Source organism: Falco peregrinus, chromosome 3, assembly GCF_023634155.1.
Source record: "Falco peregrinus isolate bFalPer1 chromosome 3, bFalPer1.pri, whole genome shotgun sequence".
In the NCBI taxonomy this organism is placed as follows: domain Eukaryota; kingdom Metazoa; phylum Chordata; class Aves; order Falconiformes; family Falconidae; genus Falco; species Falco peregrinus.
Window position 1 is genome coordinate 42,110,255 of NC_073723.1, and position 19,772 is coordinate 42,130,026.

General features: G+C 38.0%; 2 protein-coding genes across 5 annotated transcripts in view; one reads left to right on the forward strand and one right to left on the reverse strand.

Annotated features, from left to right (window-relative positions):
- XKR9 (XK related 9) overlaps positions 1–2,414 on the reverse strand; it is a 27,006-nt gene extending 24,592 nt beyond the window's left edge. For both annotated transcript variants that reach the window (XM_055800999.1, XM_055801000.1), the window contains exons 1-2: positions 1,796–2,414; positions 507–579 (exon numbers count right to left, since the gene is read on the reverse strand). The gene's annotated coding sequence lies outside the window, so the exon portion shown is untranslated. The remainder of the gene's footprint in view (positions 1–506; positions 580–1,795) is intronic.
- Positions 2,411–16,653, forward strand: LACTB2 (lactamase beta 2). 3 transcript variants are annotated; one of them, XM_055801004.1, is made up of 7 exons: positions 2,411–2,626; positions 3,117–3,280; positions 4,574–4,697; positions 6,977–7,155; positions 11,485–11,633; positions 13,215–13,292; positions 15,877–16,653. In XM_055801004.1, the coding sequence occupies exons 1-7, from the start codon at positions 2,505–2,507 to the stop codon at positions 16,003–16,005; spliced, it is 945 nt and encodes a 314-aa protein (XP_055656979.1). In that variant the 5' UTR covers positions 2,411–2,504; the 3' UTR covers positions 16,006–16,653. The 3 variants fall into 3 exon arrangements, with proteins under 3 accessions (XP_055656979.1, XP_055656977.1, XP_055656978.1); XM_055801002.1 differs by having other exon boundaries at positions 2,412–2,626; positions 4,571–4,697; positions 13,215–13,296; XM_055801003.1 differs by having other exon boundaries at positions 2,413–2,626; positions 13,215–13,296.
- The last annotated feature ends 3,119 nt before the right edge of the window (positions 16,654–19,772 follow it).

The following is a 19,772-nucleotide window of genomic DNA, read 5'->3' on the forward strand; positions in this document are numbered from 1 at the left end:
GCGTCTGTCTAATACTAGAAAATTTATTCTGCTACAGGACAGTAATAGTCGTTATAAGTATTTCTCGGAGAACAAGCCTACAGTTCCCCAGACAATTCTTAATTAAGAAAAAGAAATGTCTCGTGATGTTAAAAATAACTTGCAACTTCCTACTTCTTAGCTATCAACTACATGTAAAACTTCAGGTAAATTGTTTCAGAAATCTTCTCTACTTTCAGAATTTTCTTAGAAATAGGAAACCACTGAAATACACAACTTGCCTTTGCTTAGGTAGTACCCTCTTCTAATGACATAGCAACTAAACTTTACCTAAGAACTGAAAATGGGTTGAACATACCACCAAATAGGTATACACGTGTGGTACAAAATCAGTGTAATAGGGTACTTCATGATTAGGTAAGTTCAGATCTATTCATAGTTACTTATAAAACAATATGCAAGAAAATTATATGGGAAGAGACTGGAATATCGTGTGTAGGGGTGTCTTGCCTACTTCAGCAGCATACCTGCACACAAAAAGTCTTCTTTCCTTTGACCTGAAACATCCTTTCTGTTGTCCGTAGTTCATGCTTTGATGAGCTTGAAAAAAAAAAAAGTAATTATTTTGTATCTCAAATAAGTAAAGTTTTGATGTATCAGATAAACCAAAGAAATTGGCTTGAAGGCCTAAACAAAAGGATGGCCAGTATCTGTTTGTGTCTGTGTTTTTTGTGATGCCTGGCAATTAACAGCTGCAATTGAAGTCCATGCCCAGGAGTAAATCTTTTTAATTGCTGCATAATACAGGCCTGCACAATGTACTGCAGCAAGCCCCTCATGCATCACAAAGCAAATAGTTTGGCTGAACGAGTGACTGCAAGGTAATGCATATTGTTTGTGTAGCTGAAGGGTTAGCTAGCACTTTAAATTTAGCTTGTTAGTAGCTAAACTAGCACTGATGAAACAGCCTAGAGGCAAGCATGGTGTTGGACCCTGGACAGTGAAGATGCAGTGCTGCTGTCCGCTCAGGCAGCTGAAAGGCACCATTTGTTCTCTGATCTTGGAGGCCAGCTGAAAATCTGGAGTTGTGAGCTGACATAGCAAGTGCAGCATGGCTAGGCAGGTAGTAGGGCCTACCTCAGAGCTGCCTCCCCTGCCTCATGCCATCCTCTGCCATGCTGCCTAGGAAGCCAAATGCATCAGATGAATCTGCGACAGGCTGAGAACCAGTGATGGGGAAAGGAGAAAAGAAACGAGTATTAAAACGGGGAACATCAGTTTGTCATGCCACGCAAGATGCAGACCTTTGTTAGTATGTTGAAGCCTTTAATAGCTCATCTCCTGGCATGTATTGCATGTATTACTTGCCCACATTAGCATTTAAGCAAACCAAAAAAATTTAAACTTCAAAGTTTCATGAAGTTACAAAGTTCTGTTGAAGCCACAAAGTTTTGGTTTTCAGTTCCACGCTGTAGTCCGACTTGTTTGTGTCTAACAACTCTTTTGGAAGTTTGCCTGTCAAGATCATATTTGGGGATTTCTGCCCCTTCAGAAGACAGTGGGAATCTGTTTGGTTTGCCCATGCAAATCCCAGAAATGGTCCCAGATCACATGTAAGGGTTGCAACTGTATTTTCATATAATGAAAAATCATTTTAAGCAAAACATATGCTACCACCAAACACTTTTTTGTGCTTTGTATTGCTACGATCACCTTATAAATTCATATATCTTTGTTACAGGTAATATATATATATGGAACAAACAGATAATATTTGAAATTCTAATATTGGTAAAGTTGCCCACAGAAATATTACCCTGGTCACCCTCATGTTGAAAGAGTGTTTCCTGATGTTCCGAAGGCACCTCCTGTGTTCCAGTTTGTGCCCACTGGCTCTGCGCACCCTCCCTTCAGGTATTTGTGTACGTCACTGAGCCCCTCAGAGCCTTCTGCAGGCCGGCCAGTCCCAGCTCTCTCAGCCTTCCCTCAAGAGATGGTCTAGTTCCTTCATCACTTCAGTGAGCCTTCACTGGCCACTTGCCAGTAGCTCCCCCATTTTCTTCAAAATGCTGAATCCTCGAGAGCTCCTATATGCCGTATAGGGGCATATGTAGCTCCCACATACGCTTTAGTAAGTGACATGTTCTCAGAACATACAGAGGATGCAGCTGTCGCTACAACAAATTCCTCCCAGCTTTAGGAAGAGGCCAGCAGAACCCGGACCTGCCTCCCACTGAGCGGCAGCGAGGCACCGAGACGTCAAAGGCGCACATCGCCTTTATTCTACTGAATCACCACAGCGTTTGCTCCCAGAGGCCGAGTTTTAAGCGAAAACCCGCCGCAGCGGCAGCGGCCCGTCAGTCACCGCCTGTAGCCGCCAGGCCTCACAGCCGGGCGGAAGGGCCCGCGCCCGGCGCCGGGAGGCGGAGCGGGGGGAGCGGCGGCTTCCGCCTTCCCGCCCGCGCTGCTCGGCGGGGCGGTGGTGCGGGGCCGGGAGCGGGGCCTCGCGGGGTGCCGCTGCAGAGATGGCGTCGCTGCTGCCGCGCATCGAGCGGCTGTCGTCGCGGGTGGTGCGAGTGCTGGGCTGCAACCCGGGGCCCATGACCCTGCAGGGCACCAACACCTACCTGGTGGGCGTCGGGCCCAGGTAACCACCCTGCTCGGGGGCGGGGGAAGGGGTTCGAAATCCGTTGATTAGGGTGAAAAAAGAGGGGGGGGGGGGGGGAAATATACAGCGCTAAGTTTTGGGGACTGGTGCCCAGGGGCGGCTGGGGCAGGTGGGGTGTGGCGCCTCGGGCGGGCGGCTGCGGGGGTGCCCGGGGGGAGGGGGGGCGCCGCGCCTGGGCCTCCTGGCGGGCAGCTCCTGCGGCCGGGCGGGAGCGGCGGGCGTGCGGGCCAGCTGTGTTATTTATCGTCTTTGTAAACTGTTGTGTCATGGAGGTACAGGATCACGGAGGGGAGGGGTGGCGTCTGGAGTACGGACACGTCCCTTATTGCCACATTTCCATGCAATGTTGGGTTCTTTTTTGACATTAAGTAACCGTCACATGAACACTTAAACGTCTGGCACTGTTTCACTGGGGGTTTTCCCTGTCTGTCTGTCTGTGTCTCACTCTTTTTTTAATGTCCACGTGTAGAAGAGTCCTTATTGACACTGGGGAGCCAGCTATTCCTGAGTATATTGGCTGTTTAAAGCAGGCACTGTCAGAATTTAACATCTCAATTGAAGAAATTTTAGTGACACATTGGCATCGTGATCATACTGGTGGAATACCTGACATCTGCAAAAACATCCCTAATGGTAGGCCAGAATTTCAAATTTGAAAATGTTAGTAATGTGGCAAGAAAAAACTTTTACTGAGTGCTTCTGTGTAGATCAGCAGGATTATTCTTCTGGAATCTCCATATAAACTACATGTAATTTCATGATACTGTTGTTGTGTGTAGAATGAGAGCAATGAATAATCTGAATATTGTAGTTGTAGTACCACACTTTTTCTTAAACACCTGTGCCTACCTTTATTGTAGGTTTTATGTGTAAACAATAAGAACCTAGATTACCATCAGCAGTTTACATGATATTAAGAGATGTGAGAAAAAATTGATACTCGTTCCTTTCTACATTGACAGTAGTGACACGTTAATCATTATTTTTGTTTGTGTAAAAACAACAAATAATCTCTGAAAAAGAAAGATGCATATCTTTGAGAGCCCTTACAGCAGACCATTAGTAATTGCTGACAAATTCCTAGGCCTGGGGTTGAAGGGGAAAGCAGGTGGGGCAGTCTGCAGGTAAATTCTGCACAAAAAAATAGGTATTTCATGTTGATAAACATTAAGAGACGCTTCTGCTGTAGTTTCTGGGCAGAGAATAAGCAGTGTGGATAATGTGGTTCTTAACATTGTTGGACATTGTGACAAGCTTTGTAACAGGCTTTTATCATATTCTGTAAAGTTGCCAGGTGCTTATCTGCAAAGAAGCCTGGGCACTACTGAAAATGACATTGGTGTGTTTGTGAGGATTTTGGTCTTGTCAACCCATAAGCATGGTTGTAAAGGCTAACAAGGGATGCAGATACCTTTCTGTGTCGGTATCCATAGCTGTTCTAGCTAAGCCATTCACAGTTCAGAATGACACATGCCGAGGGAAGTTTCAGGCCAAAAAGCCTCCATCCAGTGTTAGGCAAATGTTAAGTGGTGCTTCTGTGACTCATAATGCAGAACAGGAGCACAGAAATCAGTGTTGTAGAACCTTGGGGGTTTGGGCTCTTGATGAGTTAAGAAGGAACGTTTGTAAAATAGAATAAATATTGATATTTCTTTATTATTTTCACATGTGCTTTTTCATCTTCAACATTGCTGCTGCTACAGAGTACAGTATTCAGATTCAGTGGCTTTCACTATTCAGTGTTTGTGGCTCTGGAATAAGGTCACATTATAAACATAAAGTTACCGTGCAGAATTTCTTGTTTATAGTTTTGTATTCATAACGTGTAATAATTAATAGTACTTATTCAAAAAACAACCTTTCTGTGGAATTAGCTTTGTTTAGTGACAAATGCAAAACATTGTTTTCTTTGCTTTCTTTAAGTAGACTCTGAATATCGCATCTGTAAGCTTCCTCGTGTCCCTCACCGTGAAGAAAAAATAGAAGGGGGACATAAATATTTTTACCTTAAAGAGGGAGATGTTATACAGACAGAGGGAGCCACGCTCAGGTAAACATCAATTTTTGCAAGTTTGCTGGATCACTTTTTTCTTCCTAATCCTGAAACAGCTATGTATCATATCTTCTAATGGTTGGCAATCCATACATGTAATCTTTTCAGCGCTTACGCATGGAGACTTCCTGTCACGATCCAGCAATGTTTATACAAATAAATTGTTTTTATGAATGAGGATTATTGGGAATTAGCCTTTTGTTTTTGGCCTCAGCAGAGAAATTAAGGAACATTTCCCTTGAAAAATATTTCCTCCAGGAAAATCAAATAGGATTTTACTTATTTCTCATCGCTCTTAGATAAGTAGTTATTAGTAAAACTGATAGTTCTGGGGGAAGTTTATGGTAGTCTGGATGGAATGTTTAACAAGCTTACTTTAAAAGTATTTCCCAAGGAGACACTAATTAAAACGTTAAATTTTAGACCTTTAACCTGTCAGGTTCTTGTAGGGTGCCAGTTTGGGAGGGCTTCTTCCCAGCGAGCATATTGCCTGTCTTGTTAGCTTGAATGAGTCTGAAACAGAAAGCCACTCTGCCTCACACAATAAAAAGATCTGACCGTTCTGTTTCTGGACTTCTTTCATTAACAAGGTGTTACTCTTTTAAGGAAAATTTTTTCTTGTTTTCCTCAGTTTACATGTGAATTATATCTCACCTGTAGAATATGCTAGCTGGCTGATTGGAATTAAAAATGTAAACATAAAGGATATATTTGACCAAAGGCATTTTATTTTGTTAGTATTAAAATGAAAGAATACATGGAGAGTGTTATATTGAATGTTGACGACCTGTCACTACCGTAAGTGACCCATGTTTGGACAAAATCAATCTAGAGATGGAAAACAACTTGTTGAGTTTGAGTCTAAGTAAGACAGAGGTGGCACATTTTGAAGTTTGAGGTAATAGAGCCAAACTTTATGTTTGGTTAAAAGCAGGTATTGTCGCCTGGTTAATTCAGTAAGCACTTTAAGGATACTCTTATATCCACACTGGTTCCAAAGTAGCAGTATCTGCATGTTAAATTCTAGTTAGCAACCTTCGTGTTTTCAAGGTGTGCCAAGCAGCGTTAGGTTCTTTTTCATTTGTTTTCCCATGTTAGTGGTTAAGCTTCCTGGTAAAGTTTCATCAGGAACTGGAAGACAGCACTTCCTACAAAGGCAAGATACAACCTATCAGCTTGATTTTTGTTGCCTCCACAGGGCACTGGCTCATCTGCTTTCTGCTGAACTGGGTATTCAGTGAGAGCTGGAAGTCATCGCATCAGATGGTGCCATGCTTCTGGCCTCCCAGCCCTGCACTGGCATGGCTGGGTGCTGTTTAGCGCTGGCCTGTACCCCATGCTTGGTACCCAGCTCTGTCAGTTCCCCATCTCTGCTTTGATGCATCTGCCATTAACAAGGAAATTGTGATGAACTTCAGTGGTAATGCTGGTCTGAGTTGCATTGATTTCAGTTTGAATCAACCTCAGCATGAGGCCTTCTGCCTCTCCTTAGCAGCTCAGGTTACTTTATACATATCAACTGTCTGTTCACCTTTTGCTGCGTTCAAATGTAGTATGCATTCAAGTTGTGGGGTCCTGCATCCTTACCATTCAGATGTTTAATGACCTGCACATATAACAGCTAGAAGACCATGATTCCGTGTTGTATTTGACATGTATTTCTCATGGGGCTTTCAGGGAAAAATAACTTTTGGGAGACAGAACTTTATCTGGGTTAGGTCCTAGTTTATTTCTATTTTTTAATATTAAATATTTATATTAATATATTTAATTTAAATTAATAAATTTAAAAATAAATAATAAATATTGATTTATATTAAATGTTAAACTATTTATAGTTCATTTCTAAAAAAATTGGCAACATCATCCTTTACCCTCTTTTTCTAAGTGCAAGGTGTAGGTCAAGAACTTCACACATTTCAATCTAGAAATAACGTATTTTTTTCTTTTTTAAGGCTTCAGAGTAAAGCCCTCTATAACATTAATACTACATGCTCTTAATGCACTTTTTTTATGATGTGTCATGTAAGTAAAAGCATGTTAGATATGGTCTGTGTTTTCTACGTGGTGTGAGAAAATTGAGTGGGATGAGACAAAGTGATAGCCCATTTACGTTGACGTTTCAGCCTTTGTTAGTCTATTTTTTTTTTCTGGTTCTTGTTCTGGGCTACTACACTACTAAGTATATGACTTGATCATTATTTGTTTCTAGCTTCTGAAAATGAAGCATATATACTGTATGAAAAACTTACGCTTTTTTGTTGTTGTTTAAACAGAGTCTTATATACACCTGGACACACTGATGATCATATGACTTTACATCTAGAAGAAGAAAATGCTATATTTTCTGGTGACTGTATTTTAGGGGAAGGAACAACAGTAATTGAAGACCTGTATGATTACATGAAAACTTTGAAAAGGTTGTTAGAAATGAAACTAGATTTAATATATCCAGGTAAGTGGTTCTAGTTTGTGGTTTTTGTGTTCTATGCTGTGGTTTACTATATAATTTTCAAATATCTCCTCTAAGAATTTGAGAACTCTTACTACAATCAAACACCATTACTAATGTAACAGTTCAATTTCATTACTTAATATATGTCCAGAGGTAAGCTAAGATGATTTTATGGCATGGTGGTTTGCAAGACTTGAAAATTTTTCAGTGATAGGTATCTTTCCTTCCTGAGATTCTCCATTTGAGGGTGAATTTTGTGCTTCTGTGCCCAAAGCCTACAGAGGCCAGAATCTTTCACTGTTGGAATCATACAGTAAATTTATTTTTCTTATATTACTCTATCCATGCACCTTAGTGTTACCCTGGAAGAAAAAATGATCATTCTTCTTCTGGTCCTTTGCATACCCACATACACTGCCAATGTGAGTAACCTAGTAAGGTTTTTTGAGAGACATCTATCCTTTGCAGCACAAAATAATCACAAATTCATCTTGGAAAATTGAAGAACTATCAAATGGTTGTCTTAGTTAATGAATTAGCTTAAATTTGAACAAAAGCCAAGAGGCCAAACATCATATTCTAAAAATAAGTTGCTGATTTCATTCAGTCCATGACACTGCTTTAATTGTTTTCCTCTATCTCCCACAAACCTTGAGAATGCATTTACTTTTCATATAAACCACACGTCTGTTTGACAAGACTGGATTTTAAGAATTCGTTATGTAACTAAGGTTTAAGATCCTCATTTGCTTTTCAGAGCTACATCTCGGGATTTTTTCTGACTTTTTCTGTTTCATCTTTTTCAACTTGTCATTCTGAGTGACTGTGCCTACATTGAGTTCTGTCTTCCTCAAGTAACCATCTATGTTTAGCCTACATAAGCAAATCTCTCTTGTGCTCATTTTTAAAATATGCTTCTTTTGAAGTAGGTGTTCTTTAAGTGCTTTAAGATCTAAGCATAAAAATGCCATTTAAGAAAAAAAAGTTTACAGATATTCCATGATTGTGGAGACTGACATAGACAGAAATAGCGACTTGCTCACTGTTACTGTCTTAACTACCGGTAAAACTAGGACTGTTTTAGCCTCCAAAATCTCAATCTATTGGTCAATCGAATGTTGCACTTCCTTTCTTAAATACCTACAAAACGCAATCTGTTCCTCTAATTGAATTTCTGCCTTCCAAAGCCCACCGTATGCCAAATTCTACTAGGTTTATCAGTTTTATCTGTTGTTTCTCACTCTCTCCTTAACCAGTGTTTATCTAGATTACACATTCACCAAGGCTGAATATTTGTGCCATTTTTCTGTAACTGTTTGCCTCACTGTTGTAGGTATGTTCATGCTGTTCTTGCAATTGGGAAGCCAGCTGAATATTATGCATTTTCAGTGATAAGTAGCTAAGTATTGAGATGGTTTGGAACTAACTTTATTTTTTTTATCCATGCATCACAAAACATATGTGCAATTGTGTAAAAGAGAACCATTGCCAATCAGAACATTTGTTTATACTACTGGTATGTACTACAGTAAAATGGTAATTACAGCAGAAGGTAGTTTGCTTTACCCCAGTACATTCTATATAAGCTCAGTACTTTGACTTTATTGCAGTTTTATGCTTTCATAGTTCTTCAACTGTTTCTGTTCCCCATCCATACTTCAGCACTCACATTGCAGTCTCAGAATTACATGTAGGGGAGCATGAAGTTTTGTAACAAGCTGACTGCTGGCTAGGTGTGAGTAACTAAATGTTGCCAGTCCTTCCCCTTCCATGTTTCTTTTTTAATTTAATGTGGAAATTACTTCAGGCAGAATACTTGTGACAGGCTGTGTACAGTTGATAGTTGACCAGAATCCTTGGGACCAGAAAAGGGTGTTTTAGTCAGCAGAGGGCTCCCCATCCTGTAATAATAAACGATGTTCCTTGATAATACAGAAAAAAAATGGTACTGGACTTAGGAATCTGTGCAACATTTCAAAAGCCAATGATTTTCTTCGATTTTATCCTTTTTTCTTTAGTTTACTGTAAAATAAGAGAATCTATGTTACCTCACAGGGCTTTATGAGAATAAAAACTTACTGTTCCTGATCGTCTGGGCTATACAGAGGTCTGAGATAATATGAATCAGTCTGATACGAAGTCTGAATTATTGGAAAGAAGGTCATATTTTGAGACAGCTATTTTACATGCTCAGAAACTCTTTACATTTATGCAGATACTAATTTATTTATTGGTGAAGTTAACTCTGTTGCTGTCCCTGAAAAATTACGGATCAGAACGATCCACATCTGGGTTTAGTTCCAAGCTTTCTGACATCTTTTTGATATATATATATGGATACACAGTGGCTATGGATCAGATGATGTAATGCATATGAAATGTCTTTAACTTGCAAATCATGGGTTTCATTCTAGATACTGACATTGATCTTGTAGTCTAAGTCAAGTAAATCACTCTGAAGAGTAGGGACTAGTTTTAAGACTGCCTTGAGATTCCATGTGCAGGCCTAATTTTTGAATACTTTAATGTGACTTGTGTCATCAGAGAATGCAAGAAAATGGACAGTTAGCATTATACTCTCTGCCACCCTGTGTATCATAGTGTATTTTTTTCTAAATGTAAACTTCTGTTTTATAGATGGTAATATATTTACTAGAGAGGTTGTTATATTTGTAATTTATTTTGTAAGGAACAATAGCTGCAGATTAAATATGTTTGAAATCATTAAATATATGTGCATATGACAGTATAGTTTACATTTTACATCTCTTATTTATAAATCTGTCTTTACACAAGGTAAGCTTCAACGTCTATTTAGTAATTTCAAATCTGCTGAAGTGACTGTATAAGATGAGATATGCATAAATATCTTGACTTGTTGAAGGATAGATTCCTTTGACACTATGGCACAGATACTCAGAACATGAAAAATTAGTTGCTTTTTATATAAGCAGCTTGTCCTCAGGCAAAATAAACTCTTAATTTAAAAAACCTTAAAACGAAGAACCCATTTAGTCAGTTAACCCAAAAGTAAAAAAAAAATACAATGATTTTTTTAAAAATAGTCGGAGAACCTCAAAAGAAACTGTCTCATTTGGATGACACCCAATAATTTGTAAAAGCAAGCTATTGTTTTTTACAGTGGTTTCTGTTCTACTCATTTTATAAATTATGTGGAGTTTAGAGTGACAGGGCTGGAAGTTGCTGCTGCTACTTCAGATGAGGTATACAGGCAAAGAAATAGGAAGCCTTGTGATACAAAGCATGTGACAAATATTCATGCAAGTAAATTTCTCTACAGGTAAAATACTAAGTTTAATTTCTGTGCATGTAACTCTCACGTCTGAAAAATATTTTCATTTCATCTGTCATTTTTGTGTATCATGAAGCAGTATTTGATTTTTCCACAAAGGTTAGTGCTTTACGAATGAAGCCTTTTTCTAATTTGATTCAAAGACCTTTCATAAGTTGAACATTTCTGATCTGCCACAGTAAGTCCAGGAAAAAATGTGTGCTTTGTTTGTTAACAAGCCAGTCATAAAATCCACATATAACCTTCCTTGTGTGTTGCTTATTCCTGCTCTGACATGATCTGGTTGGCTCACTGATCTGCCTTCCATTGATTTTTTTGGTCATACTTATGAAAGTATGTTTTTAAGGGAATAAAATACAGCGTGTGAGTCTGTTTTGAAAATCTGTCCTGGAAAACTTATCTACCATTATTAAAGATGTTACTTCTCTTAACTCGTTTTTTGCTAGATAGCCCCACAACAGGACAGTAGTACATGAGTCCTTTGCCTCAGCCACTACTGTTAAAAACCAGTGTCAGTTTAAATCATCAGTATTGATATCCTTTGGGAAGAGTGAGACAGGCAGACAGAGGCAATATAATAATATGAATCTTGTCTTTAAAATCTGTTCAGCAGTGAACTCCTTTCTCTTTTTTGGGGGTTTTTTGGGGGGGTTTAAATAGCCTGAAGTAATCTTCCCTTGCTTTCCGTTTCCCCTTTCAGACTTTTTGGATCCTAATTCTTCTTTTCCACCTTAATGCTTTTCAATTGCAGACTGTGATGCAGACATGCAAACTTAATTTTGGCTTATTTGTATGCAAAAAAAAAAAACAACCAAAACAAGGCAAAAAACCCATGCAAAGAGCATCTTGCAATTTAACATCAAGGGTACTGTTGACAAGGTGGTATGTACAGGTGCTGCTCTCTTCTTATGACTTGTAAGTCTACCAGAGTTTATATAAGAATGATTCAATTGTTCAATAGCATACTTCATTCCAAATTTAAGAAACAGTGCTCTGGTATATGTGTTTTCATTTAGGTCATGGCCCAGTAGTACGTGATGCAAATGCTAGAATCCAAAGCTACATTTCTCACCGAGTTGCACGTGAACAGCAGATTCTGGATGTTTTAGAGAAGAATGCTGGAAAATCATACACATCCTCGGAGCTTGTCAAGATAGTATATAAGGTAATTGTTGATTAAAAGCTTTTAGATCAAACTAAAGAAAATTGAGATTATGTTCTTAAAATTGTATGTAATTGTTAAGTGTTTGAGTGAAGACCATGGGTCACTTTTGAAAAGAGGGGGGAAGAAAAAAAAGTATTTCTGCTTGTTCAGAATTCATATATGACTGTGTGTTTAAATTGCATTGTTTAAGCACTTTGAGTGGGACCCAGGTGATTCTTACAAACTTCTTATTTCTTTATCTAGATGGGTCCTAAGCACAGTTTAATAGGACCAAGATAAATGAAGTTGTAGCACTTGGTTCTAAGTGAAAAGTCTGAGGTTACTGTTAATTTTAATGTTGATTTGTCAAAGTGTTTGGAGTCTCCTGAAAGGTCTGTTAAAACATCTGGTCCCTGATTGTCGGTCTGGAGGAGGGTGCCAGGTGAACTGCAGTTCCACAGAGATGGATATCGCGCTCAGAAGTTGGGTAGCTTGCATGGTCAGTAGGCTGGCCTAGGAGTACTTCTTCATTCCTCATGTAACCTCATTAATTTATCCGTGTGGTGTTGGGGGTTACCTCTCCTAGCAAGTAGCGATAAAAGAGGTACAGCGTTTGCTTTGGAGGAAGATGTCACGGTTGCCAATGGCAGTGGTTTATGAACAGGTCTCTAACAGCTTCGCAAACTCATTTTTCATAGTTCTGCTGATCCTCAGTTTCCAAAAGAATGACTACATCACATTGACTGTTTTGCAATGCTGATGTACTGTTACCTGTGGCTGTTTAGCTCCTGCAGTTTTCCTGACTGAACAACTAGTGTTCAAGTATACAGCCATTCACACGTTTCTGTAAATCACAAATCACTTGTCCTGTCACTATATGGTAGGATTTTTTTCAGTATTCTTAAAGCTTTCATATTGGGGGGGTTGGGGGGGGAAGTGTAATTTTTCAAGGCTTTCTAAAGATTCACGATTTATTGAGCTAGTTTTCTAGTGAATTTTCCTGACAGACTCTCTTGTTATTTGGAGAACTTTTTAATTTTCAAAAAGAAGCCTTTACTTTTAGGATGATAGAGCTGGAGAAGGGGGATTTTGAGATATGTTACTAGTTTTACCTAATAAGCATTGGAAAATTGTAAGATGTTTTGTCCTCCTGAAGCTATTGTATTTATAAGTTGTTTACTCATTTACAGATACTAATTGCTAAAGGATATTTAAACCCATAAAAATACTGTCATGGAAGAGAAGTGATAGGTCTCTGTGGAAAAATGCATCTTTAAATTTGTCTTTAAAAATGCTCAACTACATTGACAACCCAGTGCAGACAAAGCTTAGAAGAGTCTTCCGAGTGTTGGCTGAAGTTTGTATAATATAAATGGTTAATTCAAAAAATAAATAAGTAAGCAAAAATGTGTTATTTAGGCTACTAGTTTAACTGGTATAAAACTGATCTTATTTCAATTTCCTGTCATATAATCAACTGAGTGTTCAACACAGCAGTTCAGAAGAGGAAAATCTATGTTAATAAACCATGAATTCTGTACGCTGAAAAATAATTGGGAGATACTGAAACAAATACAGAATGCATATTTGTGTTCCCATTAGGAGATCCCTGAAAATTTACTTCTAGCAGCAGAACACAACCTCCTAGTCCACTTGAAAAAGTTGGAAAAAGAAGGAAAAGTGTGTAAGTTGTGGATGGAGGGTGGAAGGAGGGTCATTTTCATTTTGATATTCTATGTACTGTTTCTCATTATGTTTTAGTGCATTATTTCCGGGGTGGTGGTGGAAGGCAGTTAGTTGCAGTAGCTGTCCTTCAGACAATCTGAAGTAGAATTATATACAAAAAGCCTATGCTTATACAGTATTTCCAAACTTTTAGAAAATATTTAATAACGTATTTGTGACATGCTTAGAGCACAGATTACTGCAATGCATATACCTTTAAATTTTTATTTAAAACATACCATGGAATACATTCCTAATGCTAGTGTTTATACCTTTGTGTATTTTTTTGACATTCATACCTAAATATGCATGTACATAGCATTTTATGGGATTACATTTTACATTTCTGCCTTTCCTAAACGTATATTTTTGTATATCTGTGTTCTAGATATGGTTAAAGTCATGTAGTGTAAATTTTTACAATTTCTGATTAGTATAGTACTTAATTAGAGCAACTGTATTTGGCTTACTGTTTTTACATTCTGGCTTTAGTTCTAGTGAACAAGGTGGATTATTCTATTTCTGTAATGGCATGCACATGTGGAAACATTATTTAGCCAGAAGCTAAGGAAAATGTTTCTTTCTGTACATTTCATGACTGCACCCAGGACTGTGTACTTATAAGTAAATAATTACATGCATATTTACAACTGTTTCAAATTTTCAGCATTTACCAACCTGAACAACAACATGAAATCAGTGGATTTTTTCCAGTGTAGATCTTCTGTTTCTTTTAATGATAAATCAGCTACTAGGTAATAATTGTTTGAACAATTGAGACACATTTTGTAGTAATAATAATGACCTGATTTTTATTCAAAGAAAATGGACTAGAGTCACATTAATACAGTCATTACCGACATTCAGAAAATTATGTGTTTAAGCATATTTTGTGCAGAATGCCATGGATGCTTACCAGCACGATACTTACTGCACCAGCTTTTAAATGTGATCTCAGGTCTTGGTTATTAACATATATTATTGGCCTACACATTTCTCCAGTTTGGCTTCATCAGATTCCTCTGGGGCATTAGGTGCTGTTGACTATTTAACTCTTCCTTTCACTGCAAAAGTGGCTCAAGCAACAGTAATGACTTTAATCTCTTAAGTCAGGTGTGGTTTTTTGGTGGTGGTGGTGGTTTGTTGGGGTTTCTCCCGAAAACACCTTTTTCATCCTTCTGGACAAAAGTAGCTCAGTTTTCCTCAGAAATCAGCTTTGAATTTTGAAGAAGACAGCAGATACAGAGCTTCAGGCAGTTAAATGTTCACAAAGTAGCAACTGCTTGAAACTATTAGAAAGTTTAAATAACTAGAGGAGATACTAATCAGAATTGTGACTTTTCTACTCGTTGGAGGTCCTCGATTCAGCTGTGTGCTCCTGCTTTCCATGAAGCACAGGAAGTGCCCTTTAAAGTTTTTTGGTTTGGTTTTTATCTTTAGCTGGTGCTCACAGAGGAGGAGAAAAGCAATCTCATAAGAACACTTAGGTTTTTTTCTGTGGTGACCTCTGCAGTGTGGAAACAGTTGCTAAACTTCTAAATACAAGCTTAGACCCAGATCTGTGATAAACACAACACCATGTGACCTTTGTCAGTTTTTCAGATCAATTTAAGGACACCCGTTAAGGAAAATGGATTCTGTTGGTTCTGAGCATGTAGCTGCAAATGCTGCAAATCTGCATATTCATAGTACTTGTTTTGTTTTGATACTATACCCTTTGCATCTAGTCTGTTGCAGTATTTCAGGTTTTTTTCTCATTACAGAAGACTTGAGTTGCAGTCATAACACTGCTTAATTTTCACAAAATGTTTTTCCAAAGAAACATGTTGTCAGTATCAGTAATGAATGTGGCGGGCATGTTACAAACTTACACAAGAGTTACTCAGTGCAAATTGTGGCTGTATGCTGTCTGTTGCAATCATTAATTCACTGCTTCATTCTAGGGATTGCAGTTTATGTTGGTACGTAACTTTTATAACTTCCATTAAGAGTGATACTACCTTTACAGATTTGCTTTTTTCACTTAAAACTGAAAAATAATGTCTTGTTTACAGGAGCATGGCACAATATGTGCATGTAAGCTTTCTCCCATGTTTGGATATAAATATCTTGGTCACTGTTTCACATTTTTAAAACACAACTTATGAAGAGATAAAAATAATTTGTTCTAAATTTAGCAGTGCAGACCTTTTTTCCTCTAAAGTGTCTTAAGTTTCAGAAAATGCAACAAGTGCTCTGCCACCTCAAATTTCTTAGTATCTAAAAATTTTAATATTCTGAACTTTAAATAATTGTAGGACTATTAAATCCTCTTTTCTTAATTATTCTTTATGTTACTGGGTTACATAGTGAAACAGTTAATGTTTACCACCTTCCATTAAAACTCAACACTGTCCTGAAGGAAAGTATTCCAATAGTTTTTAATAAAAAATTACACATATAGACATACATATGCATGTACAGGTTAAGTTTGAGATAGTCTAATGTTTATATATAGCATATAAGAATTTGTGACTAATTTGGTCTTTTTTTGTGACAGTACATGAGGCGTCTCCCAGCTTCAGATGGAGGAACAACTTATAAATTGTGCAAGATTGCTCAAGAATATTTTGGATCTGCACAGTTGCTGCATGAAAAAAATACAAAGATGAGCTCAGACAATATATAAAATAAAAACAAATTCTTCCTTCTTTTTTTTTAAACAGTAGTAACACAATTTTAAAGCAATATTACAGTCAGTTAACTAATGTTTTTCATAATCTTTATGGGAATTTTAAAAACAACCTGATAGGTACTGAGTTAATAAAATAGAATGAGTGTGAAAAACTGAATAATAGAAAATATGTTATTGTAAACCTGTTTTCATTTGCTTGTGCTTTTCAGAAAGTGATTTTCTAGGAAGTTACCTGTACGTTCTAAAAACAAGTTATTTTTGATAACAGATGTAAATACTGAGGTTTGTATTCCCTTTTTTAATTTAGCTGCCTGTGCACATCTTTGCAGGTTGCTCACTGCAATAGGTTTTAACAAACACTGGAAGTAATTCCAGACTTCTCTGTTTTCTGCTGGAAACACTGTTTCTATGGAATTCATTCAAAGGATTCATTAATTTTAACTAATCAGTGTCAAAAAATGCACAGAGTTGGAGCAGACTCTTAAATTCTTTATCTTACAAGATTCTGCGAGAATATGATTAAAAAGCTGTATAAATTGAGATATGTGTTACACGCTATATGAACAAAGTTTGTCACTTTATTGCTAAAAAGCTTCAAGTTTTGCTGCTAAATCCATTTAAAATACAGATATTTTAACTAAAGGTTATATTTGGTTGTAAGATACTGTGTCATTAAAATACAATGTTTGGAGATTAAACTGCAAAAAAGTGTGTGAAGCTTTTATGATATATACATTTGTTTCACTGCTGGCTCAACCTTAAAAAAAAAAGGGATACGAGATGTTTGAAAATACCAAAGACAAGTGTGTGTCCTTGAAAGTCTTTCAACTTTCAGTCCTGTACCTTCATTTGTAAAACATGCATATGTTTGCGTTGTTTAAGGTATATCTTAACCATTACCATTATTTTATGAAGTTGGTGGCATTTGTTCTGGTCAGCTAAGCACAATCCAATACAAAAACACTCCCAGGAACAGCAATCCAAAACTCAAATCATATTCTGAAGTAGTAACCAGACCCCTGAAGATGGGAAATAGTAACTTTCAGCTCTACAAAATGGTGCTTTTTGCAAATTTCATTGATCTGATTTTTGGCCACAACCTTACTTTTGCTCCCTTTTAACTTTCTGTGCAATGCCATTTTGGGGTCATTTTCAGGTCTCCTGGTTTTTCTTTGTATTGTATTTTCTATTTACTTGCATTGTTCCATTTCGGCCACTTTTGTCCCCTCCTCCCACAAACTTTATTTTTTTTCAATTCCATTTGGATTGTTTCGCTCTTCGTAATTACTCAGAAGCTTCCACATGAAGTTCTTGCCATTAGTAAGTACTGTTTTCCTGTAGCTATTTCATTAATTTATAGTTACCTTTTCCATTAGGAATAAAAACAATTATCACTGTTTTCTTTTTTAAAAACTTAATGTGCTCTGACTGATGCCATTTTGCTTCAGGAAAATAAAGATCAGTGAAGTGGCACAATTTTCTGTCACAAGGTCTAAGAACCTAAGTCGGCAGGAAACTGGTGCGAAGAGGTGATGTCTCACTACTTGCCTGAGCTAAAAAAGAAATCTAGTGGCAAGCAAAATGCTGCTGAACCATTTTCTTCCATTTTACTATACTTCGTTTTTAAATACACAGAAATAGTTTCAGAATTCAGTTAAAGCATTGTTGAAGAAAGCAAGAGAACACAAATCATAGAATTCCATGTTTGGTGCTGTGCTGCAGCAAATGCCTGATATTCTCAAAAAATGAGGGAAATTGCAGTTTAACCAGACATGGCATTAATGATTGTGTATGGTGTCTCCGGAATACTAAAAGCAGAGATTGCACTATTACTAAGATGTATATACAGTAAAGGATACTTCCATCAGCTATGGTACATTGTAAAAGTCTTAAGACTCCTTGTTGATTATGAGATTATAAATCAGAAGGAGTGATTGTTTATTTAAAAATAGTGGTAATGTAAGCTATAGGCCATGTATGTATAAAAATGGGTATTAGCCTGTTTACATCCCTTGTACTGAATATATTAAACTGTGCAGAATGCATTAGAAGTTAAGAATAAAAAGGGAGCAGGGACAGTTTCTGTCTCATCGAGCTAGAAGGACAAATGTCATTCAGTGCATTTACTTTCTAAACAGCTGGAGACAGAAGCTGGAAGAAGCACAAATTGCATTTCCAGCTTCCTGCCAGCTAATCGGCAGAGCCTGTGCTGAGAGGCAGCATCATTTATTAGGGTTAAGGCCTAGAAGAGAAGTTTGGTGGTAGTTACCACCTTTTCTATATTTTCTATCCAGTTTCTTACTAACTTGCTTATTTATACTTAGTTTAAAATGTTGTTCTTGGCTATATTTTCAAGCATGTTTGATGATGAGTGAATTCAGGAAAGGTTCCCAAATAGGAAGGGCACTGTTCTATTTGTGTCTGTTACTGTGGGTGCAGCAATACGCTGCCTGCCAAAATCCTCTGCAGTCTTGCCACCGGAAACAGTGTATTGGGTTTGTGTGGCTGGGGGCAGTTGGGGGTGGCAGGGCACAGGGATGGCTTCTGGAAGAAGATACCAGAAGCTTGCCCCATTTCAGACTTGGGAACTTCCTTCCTAAGTGATGCAGTCATTTTGAAGCTTGGTATTTCAAAATGTAGACTTCTGGAAGGAAACCTGGCAAAGAGCCCGGCAACACATTGGCATGAAGCACACTAAGGGGCAACAGTCTCAAGTGTTTTAGATATCCCACTTTGCCTGAAGAGCCCTAAGAAACATCATGTGGCAGAAGAGGGAACAGGAGGGTGTTGAAACTGCTCGGATAAGGCGATGGGTTGCCTGGTTTTCCATTTCAGCATAGCAGTTTGCACTGTGTCGTCAGGATAAACACAAAACCAAATTGCGACCAAGGACCTCTGTGCCCGTGCAACAGGACTTCTAGCCAGACACTTGAGGCACTTGGTGATGATAGCTTGAGGAAAGGATGCCTTGTCCCAGTTCAGTCCTGTTTGTTACGTTCTGTGGGGATGAGATGACCTGATTTCTTTTAAGGCTGAGGTGGGAAATAGATGCAAGACTGCATTGCAAAAAGGATTCTAATTTTATCCCAACCCAATGTACTTCACAGGCAGCCTGTTGCATCCGTGACTACACGGTATGCAATCAGGGGTATACTTTCATATCATTATTGCTGAAGTAATGTTCTGTTCACTTTTGAGTTACAAAATACTGGTGTGGCCAGGGGATAAAGAGATTTATAAGATATAAAAGATCTTGGGACCGAAATATGAATGCTCATTCGTTGTGAAGGGAAAAATTTCTGTAGCCTTTTCTGTATTTTTAAGTACCCCAGAACATGTCCAGGTACCAAATATCCCTGTCTCCTGATGTAATAAATTCCTACAAAACGTCTGAGCACATTCACCACAGCTGATGAAGGTGTTTCATAGCTGGAAAACCTGGCCGTACACTATCAGTCTTCTCCACATGCCACTCGCTGCTCCATATGGTAGGAAGAAACCAGCCTATTAAAAACAGCTCATACGGTGCATTTGGTGCACACTCGATTCTGGCAAGGCAAAGCCATCCCAAATAGTTGCATATTAATCTCTGACCCTGTATTCATTAGCTGCTGGCAGCAAAAGCCTTTCTGCCCATGCTCAACTTCAGCCATAAATTTTCTTTTCTTGATCCTTCTTCTCCATATAACCGCTGGGAATGGCTGTCAGGCAAAGCTTTAATAAAAGTTACATGAATTTGGAGGGGTTTAAGGACAGCTCAG

Coding starts and splice junctions, on each gene's coding strand:
- LACTB2 (XM_055801004.1), top strand. CDS start 2,505: ATGGCGTCGCTGCTGCCGCGCATCGAGCGGCTGTCGTCGCGGGTGGTG. Junction 2,627..3,116: donor CTGGTGGGCGTCGGGCCCAG/GTAACCACCCTG, acceptor GTCCACGTGTAG/AAGAGTCCTTATTGACACTG. Junction 11,634..13,214: donor TTGTCAAGATAGTATATAAG/GTAATTGTTGAT, acceptor TGTTCCCATTAG/GAGATCCCTGAAAATTTACT.